A 21,156-nucleotide genomic window follows, 5' to 3' on the forward strand; every position below is an offset into this window, starting at 1 on the left:
CTCAGGGAGCCCAAGAAACATGTTTATTGTTCAAGTTGTTTCATATTGCTGAGTAGGGACTCAGTGCACGTGCCCCAGCCCCATGTGAGATCCAGAAAAGACACCACCCTGCAGACACAGGACACAGGAAGGGAGTCTTTGAGCCCTTCCTGGGGACAGCCCTGGCTGGGCCGAGTAAGGGTAGTGTACAAAGTGCAGGCTATGTGTCTGCATCTGTTTGAAAACCCCTGCCCTGCTCCCACTCTGACTCTGGCTGCTGCTGTGCACCTGACCCAGGGTCTACAGAGTCCGGACTGGGCCACTGACCTCCCTCTAGTGGTGGGAGGACACTTGGAGAGTAGCTTGGTCCCCTGTGCACAGGAGAGCCAACACTTTGAGAGTAAACATATGAACTGGTAACTGCAGCAGTGGTCATCCATCAATAAATAATGAATCAATAAATAGGTGAGTAAATAAATAAACAGCACACACATAGAGGAACGCGGAGGAATGAACACAGAGATGTGGACAAACGGTGCAGGATGTCCCTGGTCCACGTGTCCCCGACACGTGGCAGTGGAGAGGGAGGTGCTGGGGTTGACCCGAGGGGCTTAAGGCATGTGGGAGGCTGCAGGGCCTCTCTGTGGTCAGTGCTGTGGGTCAGAGGCTGGTGGAGGACACGGACAGCGTGGGCGAGGATGGCGGCGGGAAGTTGAGCAGCTCCAGCACGGCCACACCCACACTGCTGCGCCGCGTGAACATGCAGGACGCAGCCACCCACTTGTTGGTCCTTGGGTTGTACTTCTCGATGGAGTTGAGGCTGGAGCTGCCGTCATTGCCGCCTACAGCATACAGCCATCCATCCATGGCCACCAGGTCGTGTGTGCTCCTGGGGATGGGCAGCCAAGAAAGTTGTGTGGGTGGGACCACAGGAGGAGCCACGGGGTGGGGTGGGGCACAGGAGGAGCTGGGGGCGGAGCACTTGGTGACTAGGGGCCTGACCAACTGTGGTGGCCAGAGTGGCCCAACTTGGCCTGCGGACCTGCGAATGTTCATGGGTGCCACGCTTTCCCAGGCGCCGGCCTTGGGGCTGTATCTCTCCACTGAGTTGAGGCAGCTGGTGCCGTCGTTACCCCCGGCCACATACAGGGCACCCTCCAGCACCGCCACGCCTGCAGAGCTGCGTCGGCTAAGCATGGAGGCCACCGGGGTCCATGCATTCACCTGTGGTGGTGAGGCTCGAGTTGAAGAATGACCTGACAAGGGACCTCATCCATCCCCCTAGACAAACCCTAACTCAGGCAGGGTATCTGTGAGACGGGGTGGATATGGATGACTGGCCCTGGGGGGCACACGTGGCCAGAGGGTGGGACCCCCAGGCAGCAGGTGGGCTGGGAGACTGCCAAGGGGTGCACTATGCACCTGGGGCTCATACTTCTCCACAGTGGCCAGGTGTGAAGAGCTGTCGTATCCACCCACGGCATACAGGTTCCCATCTGCGGAAGGCAATATACCCTGGTGCTCCTGCTGGGTGAGGGGTGCAGGCAGGAGGGTAGGCACCACAGGAAGGCCCTTTCACCCACCGAGTGTGGCCACGCGCACATATCGCCTTCGGGTGCTCATGGCAGCGATGGATGTCCATGTTCCCGTCAGGGGGTCATAGCGTTCAGCACTGTGGGCACCAGACCGCTGCTGACCCGCAGCCACAACAGAAAGGTCATCGAGTCCTAAGACCTGCCCTCCCCCATGGAACAGCTGAAATCCTAAGGTAGCCATGAAGGCTCTGACCTCAGAGTCCTACCATACTGGATAGCAGGACCTGCTGGGTGGGCATGGGTCGCTGCCTGCCTGGGCCCAGCTCTGCACTGGAGGAGAGGGCCCCAGGAAGGAAAAGGGGTGGAAAGAGACCAGGCCTGAGAACTGTGTGGCCCGAGGTGAAGAGGCCTTGGGGACCCTGGTGGCCTGAGCAGGCGGGACCCTTGCCATTACCCCATCAGACACGACTTGGTACAGCCTCACCTCCTGCTGCTGAGCCACCCTGCAGGGCCACCGGGGCCCCAACCCCAGCTACTACCTGTTGAGGCAGGAGGCCCCATCGTAGCCGCCAGCTGCGTACAGGAGCCCGTGCAGGGCAGCTACCCCCAGGCAGCTGCGCCTCGTGCCCATAGACACCTCAGGCTGCCACGTGTTGGTCACGGGGTCATACGACTCCACGGTAGCCAGGTCTGAGGTCCCATCATAGCTAGGAGAGGGATCCACTACTGGTCAAGGAAGACGTAGCAGGCATGTGCCGAGCCCTAGACCCACGCCTGGCCTCTATGCTTACCCGCCCACAGCATACAGCCGGTTTCCGACAGCAGCCACTCCCACTCGGGCCCGGCGTGTGGACATGGAGGCCACCACATGCCAGCGGTCAGTTCGAGTGTCATATGCTTCACAGTCCCCATGGATGGCAAAAAGGCTCCCACCACCTAGGGAGTGTGAGGGACAGGATAGGAGCAGGGGCCCTGGGAGGCAACCAGTGAGGGTCCAGCATAGCCTAAGGGCAAGAGTATTGGGGATCTGGGGATAGGTCACACTCCACAGGGTGTGTGGAGGAGAAAGAAGGAGCAGGTCAGGACCTAACCAATATGGTGGACTGGGCTTGTGTTGGGTGTCGGGACGGCAGCTCCAGGCAGGGGTGTCAGGGAAAGGGGCCAGACAGGCATACCCACGGCAAAGAGCACAGGACCGGCACCCTCACAGCGCCGGGGCCGTGTGCGGCTGGTGCCCAGCACACCCCTCTGCTCGGGCAGCAGGTGGAACTTGAGGGCCTCAATGAGCAGGTCCTTGCAGTCGGGGTGATGCCTCACCAGGCTCTCAGCATCCACGTGGCCCAGCAGGAAGTCGCGGCTCAGCAGGGGCAGCCTCACACACTTCATCAGCTGGGGCAGGAGTGCCAGGGTCAGGGGACCCTCAGGCACACTTGCCCCAGGGCCGAGACCCTGGCTCAGATGCCCGTACCACCTGTACGATGGGTTCTTGAGACAGATGCCTGCATTGCCCCCATGGTGTCCCTGAACGGGAGAGGCCAGGGACTCCATGAGGCACACCCAGGTTTCAGCCACCACCATCCCTCCCTAAAACCATGGGGGGGTCCCCTAGGCCTGGCCTTACTCTTGGAACGTGCTGCCTCCGAGTGTCCACATCATGTTTGACCCAGCTCAGGACTGCACGATAGACGTCTTCTTCTGAAGGCACGTTCAGACTGTCACTAGAGACCAATTCTAGCACCTGGGGACAGGGGTCCTCAGGCTGAGATCTGGGGAGGGTCCTGTGAGTCCAGGGAGTCCCCTGAAGGTACCTGGGAGGGAGGATCTGGTGGTGGTGGGGGGGGTCAGTGTTCCTACAGGGAGGGGCCCAGCAGGGTCAGGAGCAGTGATTGGTTCCTGGGGGGGCCTAGATCCAGAACAGTCTCAGGGACATGGAACCAGGACCAGGGATTAGGAGCAGAGGCTATTAAGGCAAGATGGGGCAAAGAGTCAAGGCAAAGACCTGGGTGGAGCCAGGAGCTGGGAACAGGGTTGGGGGTGCCAGGCGAGAGGTCATAGTGTGGGCATAGGTCAGAAGTTGGGAATGAGGCCTGGGGAACAAAGAGCAAGGGGTAAAGGAGGGTGCTGGGGGTGGGACGGGGCAGGTTTGGGGGGCCCAGTGGGCAGGTTACCTGCTTCAGTGGCAACAGCATGAACTCCTCCGTCTTGGCCACGTCCACAAAGTGCTGCAGCACATACCTGTGTGCCGCCTTGAGCAGGTCGCTGCACGAGTGTGTGTCGGCAAAGCCCCGGATACCCAGGCAGTTGGAGGGGTCCAGCTGACTCAGCAGGAACTTGCAGCAGGCATCCCGGACGCCATTCAGCTGTAGCAGGCTGGCAGCTGGGAGCAGCGTCTGCGGGACATGGAGATGGGGTCCGATGGGAAGGGGCCTGGGCTGCAAGAGTAACTGTGGGAATGGAGAGAGGCCTGTGAGAGGCCAGGGCATGGGGAGACCTTGGCAGGAGGCACACTGCCTCACCTGCACGTTGCCCTCGCCCACCACAATCTCAGCGGTATATGCAAACTGCACCAGTTGGTCCAAGGCCTGAGGGTCGATGTCATGCAGTGTCACATGAGTCTGGCGGCTCTCGCTCATCTCATCTGTGGGGACAGTGGTCAGGCTGGTACCTGCCCTGGGAGAGCTACAGAGAGCCCCCAAGTGCCACCCAGACTATGGTACTTGCTTGTGAACATGGCGTGGAAGTAGGGGCTACAGGAGGCCAGCACCACCTTGTGTGCACGGATCTCCTTGGCGGCCACATGCAGGACGATGTCACACAGGAGGCCACGCTGCCGCATTCGGCTCATGGCTACGAAGGCATCGTGGTAGTGCCGCTTGGAGTTGTGGGCCACACTGTGGCCCTCGCGGCTCAGTAGCTGCATGGCACCCTCCATGGGGGCTGCAGGCCGGGCCTGCCTGGGCCTCGCTCGCTCTGTCTCCGGGCTGCAGATGGGCAGGGCCAGGTCAGGGTTAGTTCTGTATGGGGCTGCTCACCCACCTCTGTGCCACCAGACTTCTGGGCATGGCCAGCGCAACCAGATCAGCCATCCGACCAGCAATCTAGTGGCTATAACAGCTGCATCAAGGGCGACCTTGTCACTTGTTACCCACCCCCTGCTTCAGGACCTCCCCTCCTGTCCAGCTACCCTGGAGCCAGACCAGACTCTTCTAAGCCTACTACTACTGGGGGATCATCTGAACACTGCTGCCCTCACTGTCCAGCGTCCTGTGCCCACCTCCCTTCTCAGATACCAAGTTCATTCATCTCTGGTCCCCCACGAGCGACAGGTTTCTTCTACCCTCCTAAGAATAGGGCTCCTGCCTTGACGGTCACCCTTCCCATCCCTCAGCAGTCCTGGGACTGCGGGGGGAACCCGGCCAATGCTGCCTGTTTTAAAGAAGACCCCCTGTCCCCATAGAGCAGGTGGACCTCTGCCTCCGGCTGTGGAGGGATTCAAGGGCAGGCAAGGGAGTAGGGAGCTCTCTCTCCAGGGGTGGGCCCCCCGCCCTCCACGGCAGTCAGGGCTTCCCAGAACCGCTGCTGTGGCCGAAAAAACGAGGGGCTCGGACTCCACGCGGCCCGGGCCTGCGGCAGCCTTTCGAGCGACGCCGTCCTCCCGCGTCCCCCGGCCCCTCCGTCCGTCCTCGGCGCCGCCCGCTCTCCGCCCTACTCACGCCGGCGGCTGCGGCGGCGGCGCCTCGGGCCCCGGCCCCGGGCTGCCGTGCTCCGGGCTCTGCGTCCTGCCGGCCGGGCGCTCGCCCCGCGGCTGCATCAGCTCGACCGCCGAACTGCCGCCGGCCGCGAAGCGCGCAGGACCAGCGAGCGAGACTGCTGGAGGGCTGCTGGGCTGCGGTGGCCCCTCAGCGTCGCGCGCCTGTCCGGCTGCAGCCGCTGTTTCTCGGCGCCGCCCGCCCGGTATCTCGCACTCCGAGAAGGCCTCCAGGATCCAGCCTTAGACACCGGTCCTTCGGGAGTCGCGGCACCCGGTCGCCTCCTCACGAAGCCCTCGGGCCCCGCGTACCGCCCCAGGCGAGACGAGCTCCAGGCCTCAGATGACCGGTCACCTGCCGGCTGTGCTGCGGAGGGTTAAGCCTTGCGCCGTGCGCTGGCCGTCCGGTCTGGCCGTACAGGCCCGCGGACCCCACAGACCGGAAGGAGGCGTGCACCCTCTCCGCTCAGCCCCGCACGCCCTGGGCAGAGGCTCGGGTGCGTTTTCCGTGGCGCCTCGCTGCACCGTAAGTGGATGGTGCTGCCAGGGACTGCGGACTGCCCAGCGAGAAAGACACGGGGTTTTTGCTCCGGCCTCGCTGGATCAAGCGAAGCCTGTCCAGCCTCCCAGCATGGTCTGATTCCTGACGAACTGCCTGTCTGTATCGCTGCCGTTTCTCTTCTGTTTTCCCCACTAGACCCTTGGCTTGTCGTTGATTTGTGTGCTGTTTGTTTCGAAGTCTCCGCTGTCGCACGTTTTGTGTGTTGTCAGCGCACTGCACCCGCACCGTTTCCCCAGGTGGGAGCCGTTATTACAGCGTGTCACGGAGAAGAGCGCAGAGCTGGCCCGCGTTTCTGCGCATGGGTGCCGGAGTCGTGCCAGAGTCCACCGGAGGCGCTGAGGGTGAGAACCCGCCCTCCCGCCTGGAGGCCGCAGGCTCCGCGGTCGAGAATCGCAGAGCCAGCGACTGGGCGGGGCGCGGCCGGGGGCAGAGCCGATTCTGAGGAAGTGCGGCAGCGCGCGGCATTCTGGGACCGGAAGTGCGGCGCACGCGGTGAGCTCAGCGTCATGGCGGCCGCGCGGGGCCGCAGGAGGTGAGTAGTGGCGGTGTTCCTCGCGGGCGCTTGTGCGCCGGTCTCTTCTCACCCCTATCGGAGGCTGGGGCGAGCGGGTTGGCGCCTCATTACCCCCGTGACCTGCAGGCGCCTGGAGGAGCTGACGGTGGACGAGTTCCTGGCCTCGGGCTTCGACTCCGAGTCGGAGTCGGAGCCCGAGGGCTCCCGGGAGGCGGCGACGCGGAAGGCGCGCGGACGCGGAGCTGCGCGGCGCCCGGAGGCAGGCAGGGGCCCCGCGGCCAGGTGAGCCGGCGCTGCCGCCTGGGCGGCTCGCCTCCTCGGGGGCGGGCGCTGGTGGGTGACGCAGAGGTGCGTTTCTGACCTGGGCGAGCTCGGTGCGGGCGACTCAGTATGCAGCGCGCCGGCGGCGGTAAGGAACCGGCGGAGGGGCCGAGGGGCGTGGAGCGGAGACCCGGGTGGCGTGCACGCTGTGAACCCGGCTACTCGGAAGGCAGGGGCAGGAGATCCAGGTTTGAGGCCAGTCTGGGCAATTTAACGAAATTGTCTGAAAATAAAAAGGCTGGGGCTGTAGCTCGGGGGTGGGGCGCTTACCTAGCGTTTGCGGAGACCAAGTGACCAAATTTGGGAGGGCGACGATCCGAATTTTGAGTGACAACCTAAGGGGTAAGCTATGCGGACAGTGCAGCAGGAACGGCGAAGGCCTCGAAGTGGGAGCTTTTGAGGAAGCGGAGTCGAGTGTGACTGGCAGAAGTGGGAAAGTAGCCGAGATGCGCCCAGAACGGTGATGAGGGATCAGGTCAGATAGATCTGTCAGTAAAACGGAAAGTTTCTTTCGGGCTAGAGCTGTGAAGCAATGTCATGTGACATTTTATTAAACAAAGTAAAAGGGTCACTTGTGTCTGTGCCAAAAAGGATTATAGATGACAAGGGTGGGAATGGAGAGGCTGTTGTGATGATTGAGAGTTGAGAGATGTGGTGGTTTGCAAGGAGACCTTGGCGGTTTTGAAGGTATTGCTTATGAGTTATAGGGACAGGTCCTTTGCAGGGATCGCAGTAGAGCAGGTGCCAGCACAGGAGGTCTGGGGAGACCCCAAGCTGGGTGTCTGTGTGCCCAAGGTGAAAACAGTGGGGAGAGGCTGTTTAGTGGAGTCTAGAAGAGAGTTGTGCTTTCTGAAAACAGCCTCATGGGAACCTCCTGTTTGGTTGTTGACTGCTGCTATACAGGGAGCAGAATAACCTGGTGGCCTCTGTGAGAGGCCCTCTGGTGACTGTGGGGGCCAGATGCCTACCTCACACTGGTTTTCCCCTGGGTGTACTGACCCCTGCCTTCTCAGTGGGCGTAAAGGCTCTGCCTCTGAGCACAAGGACCAGCTCTCTCGTCTGAAGGACAAAGACCCAGAGTTCTACAAGTTCCTGCAGGACAATGACCAGAGTCTACTAAACTTCAGTGACTCCGACAGCTCTGAGGAGGAAGAGGAGCAGTTCCACTCCTTGCCAGATGCACTGGAGGTGAGGACAGTGCAGACCTGGGCGTCAGGGCACCTGTGGTTTCTATGCCCTGCCCCAGCTTGGGTCTTCTGTACCTGGCGTAGGAGGCGAGCGAGGAGGAAGATGGAGGAGAGGATGGGGACAGAGTCCCTGGAGGACTGCAGCGGAAGAAGAGTGAGTCTGTTCCTGTGACCCTCACCATGGTGGAGAGATGGAAGCAGGCTGCAAAGGTGGGAAGCAGCATGGATTGAACAGCTGGATCCCACCACAGACAGGAGTCTCTGCCCTTGTCTCATTGAGCTGCTCGTGACCGTATAGGTGGGCAGAGCCCTTCTCTGAGCAGCACGCAGTGTCCACGTGTTCTTTCCGAGTGCTATGAGGCTTTGGGCAGTATTTTTCAGTCATTGTCCAGCTTTTCTCTCAGGGGCTCTGCTCCCTGAAGACAGGCCATTGTGGGTATGTCTGTTATGTGTGTCTTGGTGTAGTCTCTTGTTTTATAGTGTGACGTCAATAGGTACTTTGTAAAGAAAAGATACTCAGGAGGCTGAGTTTGTAGCTCAGTGGTCAGGCGCTTGCCTAGCATGTGTGAGGCACTGGGTTCCATCTTGGCACCACATATAAATAAGTAAAATAAAGGTTCATTGACAACTGAAATACAAAAATGAAAAAAAAAAAAAAAAGAGATATTTAGTCCTAGGGATGTAGGTCGGCGATAGAATGCCTGCCTAGAATGCACAAGACTGGGCTCAATTCCTCTAGCACTGCAAAAAGAAAAGAAAAGAAAAAAGGTGTTTTGTTTGGCTGACAGTCCTGGAGGTGGGAAGTGCAGCAGCGTGGTGCTGCATCATCACGTGGCGGGTAGGACAGCAATCTTGCTCCTCTGACTTGGGACCCTTGGCCCTTTCCCCTGGGGCTCCTGAGGCAAACTCACTCCCCTTCCAGGAGGATCATGGGCTTGTCTCCATTTTTGTTGCCAGCACATGACTTAGTGGCCCTGCCCCCCACTTCTGCCCTATTTCTGAGGTTGTGGGGAAGGGGCTCCTTTCTCTCAGGAGCAGGTTCTTGGAGTCTTGCCTCTTGCTCTACTTTGTGCAACCTCCCGCTCCTCCAAAGTTACTGGTCTTTTGTCCCTTTAGCACCTCACTCCCAAGCTGTTCCATGAAGTGGTGCAGGCGTTCAGAGCAGCTGTGGCTACCACCCAAGGAGACCAGGAAGGAGTTGAGGCCTGCAGGTTTCAGGTTACAGACAGTGCTGGTGAGCAGGGTCCTGGGGGCCTGGGTCAGGCTGGCTTGCGCTGTCTCTTGTGAGTGACATCTGTGTCCCTTCCTCACAGTGTTCAACGCTCTGGTCACCTTCTGCATTAGAGATCTCTTTGGCTGCCTCCATAAGCTGCTGTTTGGAAAGGTCCCAAAAGATAGCAGCAGGTGAGATAAACAGGGTGATCAGAGCTCTGCTCCGCAAGAAAGGCGTTGGCTCAGCTAGGACAGAGGCATGGCAGGGTCAGGCTTTTGGAGGTCCTGAGAGAGTAGGGCATAAGAGGCCTTTGGGGGATGGGGTGGCCCCATTTCTTTCCCTTTTCTTCCAGAAAAGAAATTCTCTGCTGAGGATCTTGAGAGCATGGTGTGTGCTTGGTTTTACTTTTAGATTTTCCTAGGACTTGGAGAATCCAACTTTATCAGGACTCCTTTAAAAGAAAGCAGAAAGGCTCCACCTGGCTGTCAGCATCAGGAGGGGTGATGGGATTACCTGCACCAGGGCATGGCAGTGTTTGTGTTTGTGTAGGCAGTGCAGACTGAAGGGGTCAGGTGTAGAGGGTGGAGGGCATGCAGTAAGATGAGCAGGCAACAAGACAGGCAGTCCTTGCAACTGACCTTGGGGAGCAGGGCCACCTCCTGGGGCAGATGAGTGACTCCAGGGGCTCCACAGCTGATGTTGACAGAGAGCTGACTGGGCGACTCTCAGGACCCTACCCTTGGTCTGTGGTGCGTTCAGCAGATTTCTGAGAACTCTGAATAAACTTTGAGAAACTTGCAGGAACCCAGCTTCTGCTGCCAGATGTTCAGTCCAGAAGATTTAAAGGTCTGGAGTTTTAGGCAAAAATGTTTGTGAGTGTGCACGTTTGGGTCTTCCCAGGGGCCAGAGCCCAAAGGTCCTGAGTGCTGCTGCAGGTTGTGGTGTGATGGGGCCAAGGGAACCCAGAAGAGGCTGGTGTGTGAGGGAGGCAACTGGGGCAGTCCTTCTGGGAAGAGTAGGACTCAGCACTTCAGAGGGCAGTTGCTCTGCTTTGGCTAAGTGGGTGGTCTGTGGGAAGGGCTGGTGCTGCTTTACTGGGGGTTGGGCATTAGTCTGGGCCACCCTTGAGAGGGTCCTGATAAGCAGCTGTGTCTTATCAGCTGCAGGAAGTCCCTCAGCTTTCTGTGGAGAGAGGTGGGGGATCTTCTTTGGGCAGGGTGTGACCTGGAACAAATGGAGGCAGCTTCAGGTCTAAGGTGCAGGGATCGGGGTGGGTGTGGTTTCTGCAGGATCCCGCAGCCGTCCAGCAGTGCACTCTGGGGCAGACTCCGTGTGGACATCAAGGCATACCTGAGTGCAGTCATGCAGGTGCAGTTCCTGTGGGGGAGGAGCATGGAAGCCCAGGTCACAGGCAGGGCCCTGGCCATTTCGTGTGGTCCAGTGTTTTTTGAGCCTCAGACTCAGTGAATTCAGTGCCTCACAGCCCCCTCCTGCTTCCCTAGCTGGTGACCTGTCTGGCAGAAGCGACGGTGTCAGCAGCTGTCCTGCAGCACATCAGCAGCCTGGTGCCCTACTACCTGACCTTCCCCAAGCAGTGCCGCATGTTGCTTAAGGTGGGCAGACCTGTTGTACTGTGTTGGCATGGCTGGTGGTGTACGTAGCCAACCCACAAATACATCCCATTCCTGCAGCTATACTGCAGCTCCTTTTCTCCTCCACCTGGGTTCCTCATCTCGGGCATCCCTCCACCCAGGCAGGCCAGCGTGACTCAGTAATGTGAGAACAGGTTGCACTGAGGCATCTGTGTTCTGTTGTGTTTTGAAAGCTGGAACAGTTGTCTGTTTCTCTTGCACACCTAATGGTAAAGGCAAATTTTCATGGTCTTGCCTCTACAGGGCACAATGTACTGTGGTCTGTATTTTGGTTTCTCTGACCATCATGTTGCTAGCTTTTCCTGATGTGTTTTAGGAAGGGCTATCTCCCAGCAGTAATACAGAAGCCTCTGACCTGGCTTAGGGAGGCATGTGCTGGCCCTGGGAGTTCCTGGGTGAGAAAGCTGGGGCAGGCAGTGACATCCTCCCTTTCCAGAGGATGGTGGTTCTGTGGAGCACGGGTGAGGAGTCTTTGCGGGTGCTGGCCTTCCTTGTCCTCATCAGAGTCTGCCGGCACAAGAAGGACGTCTTCCTGAGCCCTGTCCTGAAGGTAGTGTGGGCCCTGAGTCTGTCCATTTGGGGTCTGCCTTGGGAATCAGCCTGAGGGTCCGGCAGGCTGCCTTCATGGTCAGTGCCCTTAGCTGGGCCCTGGTGGCATCATGGCTCAGGGAAGACCAGAGTCCTTAGATCACATTCCTCATCAAGTAAGTGGGAGTGCCAGCAGGCACAGGAACCCTCAGCCTCCTGGGCTTTACCTAGACTCTGCTCTACATAACTGTCCCCAGGGGGAACTTCTCATCAGTGCATGAGAACTTTATTCAGAAAGAACGGAAATAGGTCTGGGGTCACAGCCAGCATCCAAACCCTGCTGTTCCACTCCAGGCCTGGGTGGCCCCCCTGTGCACAGGGATCCTCTGAAAGCCCCTGTACTGGCCCAGCGTGCAGCAAGGCTTCTCTGCCTCCCTCCCAGGGCTTTGATTGTCTCCTTACCTGTTGCACAGCTCACTCCCCACCCCTGATCATACACATTCCCTGCAGGGTCCCTCTGTACACTTTGGACTTACTGTGTGCAGGCAAACACTTGGGCATATATAGGAGGCGGAGCACCATCAGAGGCCTGGGGAGCTGGGGATCAGTGTAAGGGGGTCTGCAGCCACCTGGCTTAGCTGTGGTTCCCGCTTAAGGCAGCAGCTCCAATAGAAGACAGCCTGTGTGTTGGCAGATGACTTGGAAACAGGTAGTGGGTGCTCGGTGGCTCTGACTGGGATCTCTCTGGCAGCAAATGTATATCACATACGTGAGGAACTGCAAGTTCACCTCCCCAGGCACTCTGCCCCTCATCAGCTTCATGCAGCGGACGTTGACTGAGCTGCTTGCCCTGGACCCTAGCATCTCCTATCAGCATGCCTTCCTCTACATCCGCCAGCTCGCCATCCACCTGCGCAGTGCCATGACCATGGGCAAGAAGGTGCATAGCCAGCCCTCCAGACTTGGGAGCCTGACCAGCAGAGGTCCTGGGGACTCCCCAAAGCTTAGGCTGTTGGGGGAGACAGCCTAGCACCTTGTGTACATGGTGGGTGGTGTGGGTAGGCACCTGCCCAGGGGAGGGGCACACTTGGCCACTGCCCTGGCAGGAGGGGCTAGCTCTCAGGTGAGCTCTGCTTTGACCAGGACACGTACCAGTCTGTGTACAACTGGCAGTATGTGCATTGCCTCTACCTGTGGTGCCGCGTCTTGAGTACCCTCAGCTCCAGCGAAGTCCTCCAACCCCTGCTGTACCCTCTCTCGCAGGTGGTCATTGGCTGCATCAAGTGAGTTGGTCAGGGGCAGGTTCCTTGTGTCTCTGGGTCTCGGCAGTCCCTGATGGCCAGGTTAGCTGCATGCAGCACAATGCTCTGAGGGCTGAATGGGCCCAGGAAGAGTGTGAAGGCCTTTTTGGTCCACTGGCCTGGGATTCCTTGTGAGGTGCTCTGTGTTTCTTTGGCCAGGAGATGGCACCTTTGTCCTGAAAAGCATCCTAAGCCTTGGCAACACTAGACTGGGAGGGAGGGTGGAAGTCCAGCAGAGGAAGCCCTGAAAGCAGGAGTGGGGAAGAAAGGGAGGCAGGAATGAATAGCACCCCCACCCATGTTAAAATGTAATTAAGTTGAAAGCTGCATGGGTGTCCCTCCTGTCCCATTGCTGAGCAAGGAAGCAGATGCTTAGACCAGGACCAAAGTCAAGGTGTTTTGTGGTGCCCCGTTCTTGTTTGGGGGAATGTGATGCTACCTCCTGTGGTCATTGTGACTGCTCACCTGGCCGGAGTTGCAGGGAAGCCCCTCCTGGGTGGTAAGAGGCAGTGGGTGGCCAAAGCTAGTGTTGGGTGGGTAACTGAACCTGCCTCTGCCCCTTCCTGCCTTTCCCCTCCCCAGGCTGGTCCCCACTGCCCGCTTCTACCCCCTGCGCATGCACTGTGTGCGCGCCCTAACGCTGCTGTCAGAGAGCTCCGGCACCTTCATCCCAGTGCTGCCTTTCATCCTTGAGGTGAGTGGGCCATGTCAGGGTGCTCCTGCCTGTCCCTGAGTCTGCTGTGAGGGGTCCAGATCACTCCCCTGAGCTCTGCATGGGTTCATGGAGCACATTCCTCTGCTCAGCACTTTACCTCTTGTCTAAGGTGGTGTCAGTCAGGTGTGCTCTGAGGGGTGGCCTGAGGACACAGAGTTTGCAGTCAGGAAACAGACTCTGGCCACATAGGTGTTTGCTTGGGACTGGAGCGAGCAAGAGAGCTGGACCTCAAACCCAGGTTTGTGGTTCCAGAACTTCCAAGGGCCCTGCCTGAACAGCTGTGTGCATGTGAGCACCACGCTGCTCTGAGGGAGGAAGACAGCAGTGTCAAGTTAGGCCTTAGTGCAGAGGATGTTCAGAGACTTGCCGTTTCCAGGTCAGGGAGGAAAGGAAACTGCAGGCCTGTGCCCACTGCCCTCCACTATGGAGGTTGCTGTTTGTGCTTTGTGAAGGTGCTCTGGAAGCCACATCTACTTCCGTGTGGCAGCCAACTGTGATCCCTGACTGCCCAGCCCTGTGACCTCTCTACCTTGGCACCCTGCTGAGGGCCTCCTCCCCTGCCTGCTGGCTCTGGGTGTTTCCCCAGTCTCTTCCACTGCTGTGGCATGGTTCTTTGTCCTCCTTCACCCTGGACAGCCCTCACACACTGACCCTGCCTCGGCTTATTGCAGCAGCACCCTGTGGCGCCTCTCATGCCCAGGTGCAGGCTGAGTAGGCAGACCACAGAGGCTGAAGTGAGCAGGGCATCTGGGCCTGCCATCCCCTGATGTGAGGGCAGGAGGGGGTGTTGAGAGCAGTTCCCTGTGGGAGTCGGACCTCCCCCATAGGGAACCACTTGATTGTTGATCACTGCTGGGATCAGCCTCCACCTGGAGCCCAGCTCAGCTGCCCAGTGTTCTGCCCTACTGAATGAGGTCTCCTACCAGGGGCTTCCATTCTATGCCCACTCCTTCTCCAGGCCCCTGCCCATCCCTTGGGTTCCCCAGTTTCATGTGCCGTATGTGGGTCTCTTAGGGATTGAGGAGGGCTATCAAGGTCAGGAGGCTAAAGCTCAGTGTCTACTCCCTCCACTTCTCGGGAAGACTTGGGTGCACAGCCTGTATTATGTGGCGAGTGTGGGAAGCTGCAGGCCCTCCCAAGACTCCCATCTCCCTGTGCTCTGTGCCCCTGTTGTTGCTTTGGCCTCCTGACACTGGTTGTAGCTAGCTGTGCCAGGATAGGCCTAAGTGCCGCCTGTTGGGAGGGAGGTTGAGTGGTGGGTTCCTTCTTGGCCTTCTGACACTGGTCCTTATGGCCTCCCTGACTTTGAGGGAGGGCCAGTGCTCCTCGTCCCGCCCCATCCACCAAAACCCCACTATGAGGCAAGGAGGTGAGAGTTCTGGAAGGCAAACAGTTTGGAGGGGTTGGCAGGCTTCAGGGTGTGCTGCCTCTGGCCATTCACCCCCTATTTTGAAGGGACTTATGAGCCAAGGTCTGAGCACTGGGATGGGCTGGGGGTAGATTTTCCAGCAGGTGGACTTCAACAAGCGACCTGGCCGCATGAGCTCCAGGCCCATCAACTTCTCTGTGGTCCTGAAGCTATCTAATGTCAACCTGCAGGAAAAAGCATACCGGGTAAGCTGCCCTCTAAGCCTCCTGGGGGCGGACCTAGGGCTAAGCTGCATTTGAGGTCACAGCAGGACCTCAGAAGGCCATCCTACAGTGTTTGGGTGTGGACCCTTGTGGTTCCCTGGGTTGGAGACCATGGGACCCTTAGTTCCAGCCCCCATGAGCCTGAGTGTGACTGCGAGGCTGTGGGTGCTTCCTTGTGTCCCCCACCCTGGAGCCAGAGCAGACCCATCAGCCTGAGGTGGAGGACTCTGAGCAGCTGGGCCCCATCCCCTGATGAGCTTGGTCCTTCCCTGCTACCTCAGGATGGCCTAGTGGAGCAGCTGTATGACCTCACCTTGGAGTACCTTCAGGGCCAGGCCCACAGTATTGCCTTCCCCGAGTTGGTGCTGCCCGCTGTCTTGCAGGTGTGTACCTGATGCCTGGTTTCCCCTCCCAAAACCCCCTGGGGGCCTGCTTTATGATTGACTTGGATTATCTTTTAATGGGCTCAGCTCCCCTTGTACACAGGGACTGAAGGTAGGTATCCCTGTCCTAACTTCACAAGGCTTGTAGCAGAGCCTGACCCTTATGGGCACCACACTGGCACCTCCTGGCAGCTGGACCCCCTGGGCCAGTGTGGGCTGGTCATGGAGGTGTGGAGTTTATCAGTCACTCAGGTGGTTGGGATGGGTCTGGATGGGTCACCAAGGATCCTAGCAACATGTTGGCCCCTTGCAAGGCTGTTTTGAGCCTTCAAGGGACCAGATCAGCCACCTACCAAAGTCCACACACTGGGGTGGGCTGGTCCCCAACTCTTTTTCTGTGTAGTCTTGGGGCTGGAGTAGGAGTTCCTCTCTGCTTCTCCCATGAGAGTCTGCTCTCTGCCCACTCTTCCTGTCTCAGGCCTGCACCTCTCATGGGGGAGGGCCACTGCTGCTGCCCACACCTGAGGTGCATCTTAAGCCCATCCAGATAGGTTGTGTGTGTGTGTGTGTGTGTGTGTGTGTGCGCGCGTGCGCGCGTGCGCACACACACAAGGCTGCAGTCACTTCCTGTCCCTTGGTATGTGGCAGTAGCCTCCATCCCAGATGCCAGTGATGCCTGGCAGTCCGGGCACTTTGTTGAACTCAGAGTTCTCGGGGATGGGGGTCTAGAGTAGAGGACAACACATTTTTTTCAGTAAGTGCCCTTGGCTTTGTGGTAGTGGTTTCTTAGCGGTCTTGCTACTACTGGCCTTTGGCCACAGTGCAAAGGCAGCCACAGCAGCACATGTGCACGTGAGGGAGTGAATGCAGCTGTTGCCAGAGGAGCTTTATTTACAGAGATGGGCAGTGGGCAGAGTTTGGCCTGAGAAAGGCCTGATTCCACCTGTGGCCCGCTGCCCACGTGTGTGTACTTGGGCCGTGGGCCTCCCTGGAGTTGCTGTGTGATTTTAACTGGGATGCCTTTGGTGTGCAGGGAAGCCTGTCTGCCTGCTGGATTGAGTCCCCCTTCCTTCTGCAAGCTCAAATCCTTCCTCCGGAGTGCAAGGTAGCCAACTACTGCCGGCAGATGCGCCAGCTGTTGGAGAAGGTGCAGGAGAATGCAGAGCACGTCTGTAGTCGTCGCCAGAGGGTCTCCTTTGGTGTTTCTGACCAGCTTGCAGTGGTCAGTGGGAACTGGTATCTGGGCTGGGGGTGGTGCTGCCTGAGGGCACAGGTCAGGGGTTTGAAGTTTGCCCACAGTGGGACATGACCCTGAATTACCCCACCCCTAGGATGCTTGGGAGAAACAGGCCCGAGAAGAGGGAACCCCACTCACCAGATACTACAGCCACTGGCGGAAGCTGAGGGACCGTGAGATCCAGCTGGAGATCAGTGGCAAAGAGCGGGTACAGCTGGGGGGCCAAGGGTGGGTCAGCTAGATTCAGATCTCGCAGGTTGGCGTGACTTTGGTGGTGGCGGCGGGGGATTAAGGCTGTTTGAGGAGGCAGTGACCCAGAGGGGTGGTGTCAGGAGGTATCACAACCAGGTGCCTCCTAAGGGCGGGGGCTTTGGGGGGATGGAGTGGCTGCACATCCTGTCACACGGCCAGTCTGTGGACCCCAGGGGGGCAGGTGGGAGGGGCAGAAGGGCTTTAGCTTTTGACCCTGGCGTGGCCCTGGCTGTGAGATGGGGTGACTTGGGGGACAGCTTCTTGGAGTAGCATGCCACCAGGATGCTGGCCGCCTGGGAGGAGTGGCAACAGACGTGGGAGCAGAAAGGCTGCTGAGCAGCAAGCGGCCAAGGGGGTCCTCATGGGGGCCGCTGGAGGCCTGACGAGGGAACAGTGATGGGAAGGACAGAGGAATGGGATGGGGGCTGGGGTGAACTGATGGCCACTGCCATGCGTGGCTGTGGTGGGTCCTGAGTTGGAAGGTGGGGGCAAGAGGGGCTGGGCTGACCTCCCTCAACCCCCTCCCCATGTCCACCTGCTACTTTGGTTCTGACTATTCCAGCTAGAAGATCTGAACTTCCCAGAGGTCAAACGGCGGAAGGTAGAGGACAGGAAGGACGAGGACAGGAAGGAGTTTAAAGACCTCTTTGACCTGGACAGTACTGAGGACGAGGAGACCACAGACTTCTCTGGGAGAGGTGGGGGCTGCACCTGCTGCGCACGTGCTCTTGGAGATGGGGAGGCTGAGGACGGCCCGACATCTAATAGCCGAGGGGTCCCCACCTCAGTGCTATCTATGCTGTCACTGGCCGCCTTTCCATTTGGGGTGGACCTGTCCCTAGTTCAGGGCTCTCCTGAATATTCTGTTTGATCCTCCACTTGGAAGTAGAGGGGGACGGATCTAGCTCAGTTGGTAGAGTGCTTGACTTACAAGCACAAGGTCCTAGGTTTAATCCCTGGCACCACAAAAGACAAAACAAACAACAAAAACTGTTCTCTCCAATGTATGTTCTGGGCATCTGTGTGGAGTACCAGTTGACTGTATCTGTGTGGAAGTAGAGGGAAGGAGGGTAGTCCTCTTGCTCCTGGCTCACCCTCGTGCCTAGCCACCCATGCTGAGTCTCTGGTGGGCCTTGGTGAGGGGTGTGGGGGGGGCTCATACATGGACCCTTCTTGGTTCCCAGGGACACCTGGGTCCCTCGGAACTCGGCAGGGACTGGAGGGGGAAGAAGATGAGGATGACCAGAAGGATGAGGAGGACAGCAGCAACTCAGAGGGTGAGTGGTTCTTGGGGAAAGTGGCCTGGTCCTTAATCTCATCTGGCAGCAGGGCCATGGGAGGGCAGCCCCAAGCCTGGCCCATTCTCCTCCCTGGGGTGCCCAGCCAGCTGCTCTGTTCTCATGGGCTCTGGCAGCCAGCTACAGTGAACTGATAAATTAATTAGTGCTGTGATTAATTAGCGATGATTAACCTCCGAGACTGGCTTCCTCCTGATAAGCAGAATTTATGTAGCCTGGTCTCTCCCTGCAGATGGAGGCCAGAGACAGAGGCAGAGCTGGACCCTGGTGAGCTGTGGCAACTGGCCCAGGGGCCCCAGGATGAACTAGAGGATCTACAGCTCTCGGAGGAGGACTGAGGGTCTCCTGCAGTACCCCAGAGGCCTTGAGGCCAGTGTCCGTGCTGCAGGAGGGTAGAAGATAGTGGACAGTGCTTTATTGTTGGAGCACGACAGACCAGATGTACCAAGAGATGTGCTGACCTGGGCAATAGGAGCTGGCACTCTGCAGGAAGCTGGCCCTGCTGCCAGGTCAGAGCAGCCCGCTCCAGAGGTGGCTCCACGGTTTTCCTGTATTCCTTTTGTCTTTGGTTTGTCTGTAGACCTTTGCAGTCACCCCAGAAAGTCCTTTGAAAACTCATTCAGTTTCTCTTAAGTCACATATTTTTTCCTTTTAAAAATTCTTGATGTTTTTGCATCCAAAATCAAAAGGGAGAAAGCTGTGGGGTAGGGCTGCTGTATCCTGTGCTGGCACTGTGGACAGCCTACTGGCCAGCTCAGCACAGAGACTGGGTGCATCCGGGGGCCCTGGGAGTAGAGCTGTGGTTCCATTCTCTGGCTTGGGTGAGGCTCGGCTAGTGGGTGGGTGGCCCCCCCCATAGGGGGAGGTGGCTGTTGTTGGGGACAAGGGCTGCTCTCTGGAGGCAAGCTCCTGCTCAGGAGCCCGAAGAGTTGGCGGCTGCAGCGGCAGAGCCACAGGGAAGCTGGCCATGTAGAATAACTCGGCCCAGGCGCTTGGCCACCTGTAAAGAGAAGCCTTGGTGGGTGCCTGCCAGGGCTGTTGGGTGGTCTCAAAGAGCCTTTGTGCCTTCTGCCCACTGTCCAGAGCCCTGTCCATTACCTGGGCCCGGATCTTGAGGGCAGGCCCCAGCTTCAGCCCCATAGTGGTCAGCAGGTGCTCCTCGGTCAGCAGAGGCAGGGTCTCCCCGTCAATCCCTTGTTCTCTGAACACCTAGAGCAGGGGCAGGGTCAGGCCTACCAGTCCTGCCCAGCAAAATCCCAGAGAGCAGCCATGGAGAGCAAGCAGGCTGTGTAGCTTGCAGGAAATGGTCAAATGAAAGAATCCCCTTTGCTTTGGGCAGGGCCCCATGAGGCAGGAGCAGGTGGGGTGGGGGTGAGGGTGTGGGGAAGGGAGAGGAGGGCAAGTGACAGGCCTGCAGTGAGCCCAGGACAGCCCTGCCTCACCCGAGCATACTCCCCACAGCCAGACAGGCCCCCAATGAAGCTGCAGACATCATCCACAGTCCACTTGCTGACGTCCTCAGGGGATGTGGCTGCCTCCCCATCAGCGAAGAGTCCCCCCATGGTGCCTAGGTGTGGGTGTCAGTCACTAGGGCTCTGGCCCTCCCTATCCCGCATCCCACCCTGTTTGCTGACCTTTGCTTTCCTTACTTGCTTAGACATAACAGTCCATGACTAAGATTCTTCTGCCTGTGGAAGCCCCATACCCCCTCCCCCCTGCATGACCTCCAAGGGTGGCCAGCCTAGTTCTCCATACCCACCTGTGTGGAAGTAGGGGCTGACCGCATAGGGGAAGCCCAAGGGCAATGGAGGGGGCAGGGTGGACCCTGAAAGCAGCCCCTTCCCCTCAGCGCTGGTCCCTCCTGCTGGGGCTTGGCCTGGGGTAGAGCTACGGCCTCCTGTCGGTGCTATTTCCAGGTCCTCTCCGTCTGAGTCTTTGGGGGGCTCTTCCTCTGAGACATCTTGAGCCCAGATCCCAGATGCTGTCGTCTCCTTGGAGTCACTGGACCGGACTGAGGCAGAGCTAGGGCCTCCCTTCCGGGGTGCTCTGCGGGCAGGCTCCCGGGGCGAGGGTAGGAGGCTCCGGACCCGAGGCACCCTGCGGAGGCAGAGCCAGAAGCGGCGCGGAGCTGTGTTTAAGCACTAGCATGCCCCGCGCCGCTGCAGCTCGTCGGCACCGTCAGGGGCACGCAGGGCCGCCTCCGGCGCCAGCAGCTGTGGCCGGTGTGCGCTCTCCAGTTCCTTCTGGCGAAGCAGCTCCGCAGACATCTCCAACCTGGGCCGGGAGAGGAGACGGCCGGGTCAGCCTGGGCGCTCATGCCACCCCACCCCCACCCCCGCCTGGCTTGGCGGCACCGACCGGGCCAAGCTCTGCTTGCGAAGGGAGCTCCTGCTGCCGGGCAAGCATCTCCGCCTGGGCAGGGGGCAGGAAGCCGTAGCCTGGAAAAAGGTGTTAAGTGGTGCCGGCCATCTAAACTGGCCCTCGGCATTAACGGGGGTCCCTGCAGGACCGGTTTCAAGCAGCGCGCCCACAGGACACGAAGGACGTGTACACCTTCCTATTCCTTACCTGGAGTCTGGCACAGAGCCGAAGGCACCCCCAAGAAAGGGGGTCTGAGCTGGGGACCCAGGGCGATGTGGGGGGCATTCTGGGGCGACAGCAAGGGGGGCGGCTGCGACAGCTCCCTGCGAAAGGCAGGACTGAGTGGCGCGCGGCATACCCGGCCCCCTCCGCGCCCGGATTCCGAACCGCCTCCCAGCGCCTCCCTTCGCCGTCGCCGCTAATTGCTGGCCCCGCGGGCGGTCGATGCGCCGCTCGTTATGGCTCCGGGTCGAGCGCTGCCCCCGCTCCCGCCCCCGCCGGCGGCGCCAATTAATCTCGGCGGAGGCGCTGACCCGGCGGGCCGCGGCGACGGCAGCGGTAATTACCGCGCGGGGTCCACCCCTCCCCCCTTCGCAGCGGGCCCCGCGCTGCCGGGGGCAGGAGGCGTAATTAGCCGCAATCCGGAGGCGGCGGCAGCTGCAGACGCCGCGCTCGTCGGCCAGGCGCGGGGGGTGCCCGGCAGGAGACCTGCCTGCTGTAGGCCCCCACCCCTGAGCC

General features: G+C 59.3%; 3 protein-coding genes across 6 annotated transcripts in view; 1 reads left to right on the plus strand and 2 right to left on the minus strand.

Annotated features, from left to right (window-relative positions):
* Positions 1–6,332, minus strand: Klhl17 (kelch like family member 17). Of its 4 annotated transcripts, none has more exons than XM_047539402.1 (12): positions 5,228–6,321; positions 4,236–4,495; positions 4,031–4,152; positions 3,683–3,904; positions 3,136–3,252; positions 2,690–3,035; positions 2,306–2,450; positions 2,054–2,221; positions 1,563–1,651; positions 1,402–1,475; positions 1,022–1,203; positions 1–868 (listed from the first exon to the last, which is right to left on the minus strand). In XM_047539402.1, the coding sequence occupies exons 1-12, from the start codon at positions 5,323–5,325 to the stop codon at positions 640–642; spliced, it is 2,052 nt and encodes a 683-aa protein (XP_047395358.1). In that variant the 5' UTR covers positions 5,326–6,321; the 3' UTR covers positions 1–639. The 4 variants fall into 4 exon arrangements, with proteins under 4 accessions (XP_047395358.1, XP_047395363.1, XP_047395375.1 ...); XM_047539407.1 differs by having other exon boundaries at positions 2,690–2,903; positions 5,228–6,317; XM_047539413.1 differs by lacking the exon at positions 1–868 and having other exon boundaries at positions 1,065–1,203; positions 1,415–1,475; positions 5,228–6,332.
* Noc2l (NOC2 like nucleolar associated transcriptional repressor) lies at positions 5,653–18,696 on the plus strand. Its single transcript, XM_047539430.1, is given in 20 exon segments — positions 5,653–6,356; positions 6,465–6,620; positions 7,673–7,847; positions 7,931–8,056; positions 8,963–9,080; positions 9,160–9,250; positions 10,349–10,427; positions 10,562–10,672; positions 11,148–11,261; positions 11,991–12,179; positions 12,383–12,522; positions 13,123–13,234; positions 14,756–14,869; positions 15,169–15,270; positions 16,350–16,362; positions 16,365–16,492; positions 16,602–16,715; positions 17,322–17,457; positions 17,944–18,040; positions 18,296–18,696. Coding segments are annotated over 20 exon segments (2,775 nt in total). The 5' UTR covers positions 5,653–5,796; the 3' UTR covers positions 18,396–18,696.
* Samd11 (sterile alpha motif domain containing 11) overlaps positions 18,458–21,156 on the minus strand; it is a 17,564-nt gene continuing 14,865 nt past the window's right edge. The window contains 10 exon segments of the mRNA XM_047539398.1: positions 18,458–19,032; positions 19,034–19,057; positions 19,156–19,266; positions 19,500–19,624; positions 19,817–20,126; positions 20,128–20,204; positions 20,207–20,331; positions 20,416–20,438; positions 20,440–20,495; positions 20,626–20,741. Of these exon segments, the coding sequence (XP_047395354.1) occupies positions 18,709–19,032; positions 19,034–19,057; positions 19,156–19,266; positions 19,500–19,624; positions 19,817–20,126; positions 20,128–20,204; positions 20,207–20,331; positions 20,416–20,438; positions 20,440–20,495; positions 20,626–20,741 (1,291 nt within the window). The 3' untranslated portion in view covers positions 18,458–18,708.

This window comes from Sciurus carolinensis, chromosome 1, assembly GCF_902686445.1.
Source record: "Sciurus carolinensis chromosome 1, mSciCar1.2, whole genome shotgun sequence".
In the NCBI taxonomy this organism is placed as follows: domain Eukaryota; kingdom Metazoa; phylum Chordata; class Mammalia; order Rodentia; family Sciuridae; genus Sciurus; species Sciurus carolinensis.

Bases quoted from the DNA above. Each gene is read 5' to 3' on its own strand.
- Klhl17 (XM_047539402.1), bottom strand. From the start codon at position 5,325: ATGCAGCCGCGGGGCGAGCGCCCGGCCGGCAGGACGCAGAGCCCGGAG. The intron at 4,496-5,227 runs GTGAGTAGGGCG...GCCCATCTGCAG, and splicing joins CCGCCGCCGCAGCCGCCGGC to CCCGGAGACAGAGCGAGCGA. The intron at 3,905-4,030 runs GTGAGGCAGTGT...CATGTCCCGCAG, and splicing joins TGGGCGAGGGCAACGTGCAG to ACGCTGCTCCCAGCTGCCAG.